Genomic DNA, 7,631 nt, shown 5'->3' on the forward strand with positions numbered 1-7,631 from the left:
TTTAATTCCTAAACTTCAAGCGACTGACTTTGCTTGTGGCAGACTAGCAGACTGTATTTCAGGTATGCAGTGCCAGACCTGACTTCACACCTCCACCCTGGAGCACACCGCATCAGACACACACACTCCCACAAACACACATACCCTCCCACGCGCACATATGCATGCATACACCCGCGTCCACCCACCCACTCACCGGCGTGTGAGCGCACAGAGCCCGGCTTTGTGTGGAAAAATCTGTGAGACATGATTCATTACCAGCTGGGCTCTGCGCTAAATGAAGTTTGTCATTAATTTCCATCTTTAGGTGATTACAGCAAGCAGCGATTAAGGTTTCACAGCTACGCACAGCCCTGCAGGACTGTTTTCCATTGAGGATTTTTTGACGGTAGACAGAGTAATCATTTGTCTTGAATCGAACACGAGGAGATGGGAGTGTTTGCCATTCCTGGAGGCGTGATGTCATAGTAGTGAGTAAGAGAGCGACAGGCAGGTCTGTGCTGGCCTCTGTGCCTGCCTAGGTAAACATATCCTCTGTCTGACAAGTGCAGACCTGAGGGCTGAGGAGGTTGTAGCGATCTCAACACATGCTGCTGCAGCTTGCCACACACAGGCATACGAGCCGTCCCAGAAAAAAGCTTGTGGGGTTCAGTGTTTTGTGGCGCTTAACGAGGCAGATGCTTCCTTCCTCAGGTTTTCAGATCAGCCTCAAACCGTGTACATGACTCGGCAGCTCTGCGTTAATGTGCAGCTGTTTCACTCGATTGTCTGTCAAATCGGAGTGCAATTACTTTAATTCGCCTTCCTCTCTGTCTGCCTCTGTCTCTGGATTGCAATATTTCTGTGGTTCGGGGAGTCGATCTGCTCCACCTGACGGCGCCTCTTCTGCCTGGCAGGGAGCAATGTAGCCCTGCTGGCTGCCAGCCAGACCAGCTTGAGTGTCTGCTCAGCTCAAAGCCCTGCACACACACACACACACACACACACACACACACACACACACACACACACACACACACACACACACACACACACACACACACACACACACACACACACACACACATGCAAACATGCCAAGCTCAGACTGAACGCTTACACAGGCGCATCTTCTATCCTACTTCCTTCTCTGCGACTTCTTCCACTGTTTGTATAATTTTCTCCCTTTCAGTGACCTTCTGCTCTTTCGCTGGAGGGCAGAATTGTAAAACATCACTTCATGTTCTGACAAATCCGTGTGTTGCTTATGAATAATGCCATTTACAGTCATACAGTAGCATTTGTAGAAGTTGTGGGCTCTTGAAATATCCGCTTCACTCCATGATGTAATATCTGCACTTTATCTCTGTAAAGATGGTGATGATTAACCGTCTGTTCTCTCTTCTCTCTTCAGTCTCCCAGCCCAGTCCCGGCCAAGAGGTCCAAATTTGACAAATTACAGTCCCCATCAGCCGAGAAAGACAGGAAACCTGACTGGTTACAGTCGCTGTCAAAGTCTGCACACAAGGTTTGTGTACTTTGTGTCTGAATTTGCAGTTAAGATTAAGGGTCAAGCTGTTGTTTGTTTCAGTCACTGCATCTGACCTCTCCTCAGCTGGTCTTTAGGTGCATCCATCATGGCTGATTTAATGTTCTAGTGGTAGTTTACCAAGCTTGTTGTTTTGTTTGTTGCTCCAGGATCTGAAACAGGTCCAGCTGAAACAGAGGCCCTCTGCTTTCCGCCCCTGGTCTCCTAAAGCAGTAGAAAAAGAGAAACCAGCCACTCAAAACGAGGAGGAAAGGTGAGTCTTCTGAAGAAAGATGTGATAGTTTTAGTTTTCAGCACTGAAAATCTGTTACATTAAGCTTGTGAAATGCTTTAAACGCTCCTGCGTTTTCTCCACAGATCCTGCTCAAAGAATCAGGAGACTTTGGCTGCTCCCAATCTGGCACTTGCTCCCCCGGCTCCTCCTGTCCATCCCAAGGACAGCCACACTCCTGGCAGGGGGCCCACAGCCATTTCCATACAGGAGCTGCATAATGGCAACGCACAGCCTTCAGCAAAGCCAGCCCACTCCGGCAACGCCAACCGAGCCGAAGACATGGACACAGACGGAGAGATTGACGTGGACCACTGTGACGATAGTAAGAACCATACAGAATTTTAAATCAAGAATAATCAGAAAAATGGGGCAAATAATTGAGCATTACAAAATTCAGCGTGTGTAAGACAGAAATTTTTAAATTTCAACTGTTACTACACTAGTAATACTGGAAATGAGCCACAGTCGAGCCGGTTCAGGGGGATTCCTGTGCAACTTCGCCACCTGGTGTCAAATAGGAGAAGTGCACTATCATTTTTCCATATTTTCCTGTTACGTAGACACAAAAATATGCAGTTCTTTTGAATTGTTAAAATACAGGCGATAACTAGAGTTACAAATCAGAACATGGCAATAATTTTTTAGCTTTCATAATTACTGTTTCCTCTACGAGTGCTGATGTCTTTGTCAAAACAGACCAAGTTTGCACAGCACAGTAATGTTACTGTCGTTCAGTCTCCATCTAAATAATGCTAAATCTCTGTCTCCAGGTCCAGTTCCAGCCTCCGCCCTGGTTTCCCCTCCCTCAGCCTGCACCAGCGTGTCTCAGCCTCCGACTCCTCAGAGCGGCGCTCGGGCTCAGGAAAGACCTTCATGGCTGCCTGGGACTATTTGCCCCGAGATGGACGCCATGAGACAGATGCTGTACGCTGGTCTGGACACCAAAGAGGTCCGGGAGAAACTCCTACAGGAGATTGTCAGGATGAGAGTGAAGCAGGAGGAGAAGCTGGCAGCTGCTGTGCAAGCTAAACGCAGCCTTCAACAGGTGTGGCACGTTGTTGCGAAATGCCACGTGATGAGAATTAAATGAGATTTGATGGAAAATTGGTTTTAACATAATGACACTAATGTTCTTCTTCTTTTTTTTTTTTTTACAGGAACTGGAGTTTGTGAGGGTGGCTAAGAAAGGCCGTCTTCGTGAGGCCATCGAAGCCAAGCGCAACTTGCGAAAGGAGATCGAACGCCTTCATGTGGACTGGGAGAGGAAGATGAGGGATGCAGAGGAGTCCTGTGGGCGGCTGAAGAGAGAGCTGGAGAGGGAGAGACAGCTGCGAGTCTGTGACAAAGGTTGTGAAGCTGAACGTCTGCGGGTCAAATACTCCACTCAGGTAAGTCATCCGATACCAAAACCACATGGAAATAGTGCACTTATTTGCGATTACTGATTGATTTTTCATTCATACTGACTGCGTTCTGCGTTGCACAGATTGAAGAGTTGCACATGCAGCTACAGCAGGCGGAAGCCGACCGAGAGCAGCTGAGGCAGGAGCTGCAGCAGGAGAGAGAAGCTCGGCAGAGCCTGGAGAGCGTCGTCAAAGACCTGCAGGCCCAGCTGGCCCTGCAGGCCAACAGCAGTCCTCCTGGAGAGACCAAGGAGGCCAACACAGATGCACACAGACAGACCACACAACCCACCAATGGATCCTAAAGTTGCACATGGAGAGAAAGACTAAATTTAAAAAAAAAAGGAGCATGTTTAAGGACTTTATCGCACCTCCTGTTGGGAAAAAAGAAACTCTGCAAAAATCAGTTTTGGAGAGGAAAACTCGGTCATATGTAATATGATATATGGTATACATTGATGTTATAATGACAGTATGAAATTTTATGAAATGAACTGGAACGTAGCATGATGTCTGAGCATGATATAGAGCGTGAAACTAAGAAAGACTTCTTCAGCGATGAACACATCTTTCCAGTGACGTCAGAGCCCTCGGTTAGACACCTGACGCTGTCCAAGGATCTTTTTGTTTTGGTATAAGCTATTCTAAGATGTGCAAATATAGCTACATAACACTACTTGAATATGAAGGGAAGAAACATGTTGCGCCTGGTGAAACGTGAGCAGATGATGAAACTCTTGGTGCCACAAAATATTGGTACACTCAAAGGTGTCATTGCAGACCACTGGAAACAAGAGACACAAGTTTACCACTATTTACTTTTAATATCCGCTTGCTTTTTATAACTGTGTAGAGGATGTACTTTTTAAGAAATATTGCTTGCGCAGCACTGTTATTCCACAGGCGAGAAAAAAAAAATCATCCATATACAAACATGTACGCATGTATACCAGCTTATCTACCTTTTGTATTTTATCAGCCTGAAGTATTGGAGGTTCTGTGGGCTGCCTTCAGGTCCACCACTGTTTTATGCTTAGATATTTTATGGAAGTGTTACTTTTCGTCGTTGTTTTCCAGTAATGTTTGTTTTGCAACCAAACCATGTGGTAAATAGCAGATATTCTTGCCCACATTAGTCTAGATAAGTCGACAAACACACTCCTAAAAGATAAAAAAAAAAAGAAGCAACTCCAATAGCTGTTTATTTTGAAATGCGGTACTTCTGATTTTCTATGGAGTATTGTCAAATAATTTATATTCTACAATAATTTGCTGCCTATCAACAGAAAGCATTCATTTATAGTCACTGGTTTTAGGGCTCTTAAATCAACAATTGCTGTTTATATGAACAACATTTCTACATATATACAAAATATGGATATATATTTTTTTACTTTAAGAAACGGAATTGCACTTTTTAAAGAAAGAACCTTGCATTGTGCATCGTACTCCCTGTTACATTTTTCAAATCTCAAGTTAACATGAACTTTGAATTTAAATACACTTTCCCGCAGTATCCTCTTATGTAAATACAATGATATTGTAAATAAGATATTTGTTGGTATGGTATGTTTGCTTGCTCCAGACTTAAACTGATTATTTTTTTTGTTCTTACTTGAAACCAAAAAGAGACTATATTTGGATTTTGCAAAACTGTAGTTTCATTGTTGCTGATCCCTGAGTATGGTTGCAATCACAGGGCATTTACCAGAACAGATGAACTCGCTGCTTTAAACCAGCAGTGGTTGTGAACTCGACCTGTCAGTAGTTTTTATAGGTTTGACACACCAACAGAATATTATAAATTCTCCCCTTGATTTGTTTTTTTGAGAAGATCTTTATTATTTGATGAATTATAGAGTTATATATTATACCACAGACCAAAAACTGAAAAATGGATTTTAATTCTCTGCACCTCCAGCTCCCTCGTCAGATAGAGTAGAAATGACACCTTCTCATGGTTAAAACCTTAGGTGCTCGCGTATATTTTAGGCAAGAAAACACTTTTATGTCTTATCATTATGATACCCTCGCTCAGTATTTGTTGGGTACAGTGTAATAGCAATATCCATTTTGTTAGCTGATGCTGTTGTAGTTTTGGTTTGGAAGTGGGGTTTCACTTGCCTCTTGTTTCAGTGTTTTCTTTTTCCTTCAGAAAACTTGTATAATATCCATTAAAATCTAAATCAATTCTACTGAGAACTCTGAGAAGCCTTTTTTTTATTATTCACCGTAATGGATTTGTATATTTGTGTGCGCATGGGTGTATTTTTTAGTACCCAAACTACAACCTATTTTGTCCAAACTAAAGAAAAAGTATTTGTTACTGTAGTTGTGTTTGTCAGAAAATGAATCCTGCAGACTTTGGTGAACCTGAACCATTATTCATCATTATGCTCTATGTTGGTTTATGATAAAACACCTGCAAAACTGAAGAATCTCACATCTACTTTGAAAATGTTAGTATGCAAATTCACAAAAGTAAGACAGACAATGCACACACCTGCTGAACATCAGTGTTGTTACTGGGAGCATGTTTAAATTCTCATGTCAGAACTTAGCTCAAAGCACTGTTGGGCCTCACAGAGCTGCAGGCTGTAGACGTGCTATTCCAACAAACAAGACATGTAGTTTGGCATACACAGCTGGTGCAGTGACTGGAAAAAGCTAATAAAAACTGGTATGTGTAACAGTGTATTTAACTAACATAAATAAGAATTATAAGGACAATGTAGGCTGCTGAATACAAGGTGTGGTGATTAATGAAAAGTGCCGGTTCCACTTAGATAAACCCAGGCTCTTTATTCAACAGCCACACCTTGTACATTTAATAAGAGAAGAATTACCCACAAAAATACAGATGAGATGAGATTAGGAAACAATTATTTTAGCCAGTGATAATGTCAGAGTCCTAAAATGTCTGGAAACCCAAACATTTACTCATCAATGTCATCTGAACAACTACAGTTTCCTTGAAGCTTTTCAACTCCTGTTCACTGAAGGTTCGTATCTGCTCGTATTAAGTGTCACAGATATCTGATGAAATAAAAATGAGAAAAAGGAAATGAAATGAATGATGACTGAATTCCATCTAGCTGCTTTATTGTAGTCTTGACATAAAATGACGCTTGACTTTAAGACCTGTGATACAGTCAAAATATATGCTGTGGGAAAAGTCCCAGTGTTTCACCTTCATCAAATAATAAACAAAGAAGCATTTACTCTTTGCTGTAAAAGCTTCTAAGGTTGTAATTTTGTTGAGATGGCTGGATCTGTATTTATGAATATTAAAAAGGCATTTTTCACACCAGTTTGACTTGTTATCTAAAGCACAGGTGCGAAAAAGCCCCTCCAGATAATCAAATTTACTGCCTTGGTGACATTTGCATGTTGTTGTATGCTTGAAGCTACATCATGAGAAAAACTATAAGCAGTCAACGCCAGCGACTGAGCATTTGAATCTGCAGTGCATATTTAACCAACCTAAAGATCCTGTCAACTTGCCGGGTGCAGCTATCTGTATCATCATTCTTCTAAGAGTCGGTTTCTGGTACGAACACATACGACTGACAATATTACAGCTTTCCATTATATAGCATGGAGTGCTTTTACAGTGTTTGTACAGTTGTAGGTGAGCCAGTGTGCTCAAGCATGAACATCTGTGATTTATCTCCTGTGGCTTGTCGTAATGTCTGCCCTGATAAAGACCTGTCTGACAAACATTTCAGGTCAGTGAGATCATCAGACTGACTGCCACACCTTTCAGGTTTTTATTAGCTGTTGGTTAGTAACACCTCATCCTGATGTCAGTTTTATAAGCCCCATGCAGGTATTTTCACTTTTTCTGGTTGACAGGTTGAAATCAGAGTTATGCATGGAATTAGATCTTATCACCAGACAGTAAGCAGTACTGAGGTGCAATAAAACTTACAGAAGGGTGAGAAAGTTTTATCTGTGCACATCTGCATAATGAGGTAAAATAAATAGAATCACCTGTGTGGGTTCATTATAAATGTCTGTGGGTTTTAAAGTAAATATCAAATACAATATGTCTTTTTTCTTGCATTAACTCCACTCCCATATGTTTTAAATATCACTGGATCTCCTTAACATAACACAATATATAGAGTACATACAGTACATGCACTGTACATCACACTGTTGCCTCTAGGGGGACACCATTACACACACTTGATGACTGGATACTTCAAGCTTGTTAATAGCCAAATGACCCATAAATCCTAATGCTGTCTATCAGAGACAGTTATTAATTTTGCTATAATTTCTTTATTCTATAATGACTCTGACTCCCATACTGGCCGTTAAATGAAAATTTTGCACCCTTCCTATCTGACTCTCTTCCCTCAGAGGCTTACTGGTTGCGTGAAAATCCCTCCATGAAAGCAAGGCTGAAGTCTCACTCCAG

At 41.8% G+C, this 7,631-nt stretch overlaps 1 protein-coding gene across 1 annotated transcript in view; it reads left to right on the forward strand.

The window, feature by feature from the left end:
- The window catches only part of skib (v-ski avian sarcoma viral oncogene homolog b), a 33,120-nt gene extending 27,720 nt beyond the window's left edge, over positions 1-5,400 (forward strand). The window contains exons 2-7 of the mRNA XM_023294918.3: positions 1,394-1,507; positions 1,678-1,781; positions 1,886-2,124; positions 2,573-2,847; positions 2,960-3,190; positions 3,289-5,400. Of these exons, the coding sequence (XP_023150686.1) occupies positions 1,394-1,507; positions 1,678-1,781; positions 1,886-2,124; positions 2,573-2,847; positions 2,960-3,190; positions 3,289-3,510 (1,185 nt within the window). The 3' untranslated portion in view covers positions 3,511-5,400. The remainder of the gene's footprint in view (positions 1-1,393; positions 1,508-1,677; positions 1,782-1,885; positions 2,125-2,572; positions 2,848-2,959; positions 3,191-3,288) is intronic.
- Positions 5,401-7,631: the final 2,231 nt, after the last annotated feature.

Source organism: Amphiprion ocellaris, chromosome 5 (assembly GCF_022539595.1).
Source record: "Amphiprion ocellaris isolate individual 3 ecotype Okinawa chromosome 5, ASM2253959v1, whole genome shotgun sequence".
NCBI classification, from domain to species: domain Eukaryota; kingdom Metazoa; phylum Chordata; class Actinopteri; family Pomacentridae; genus Amphiprion; species Amphiprion ocellaris.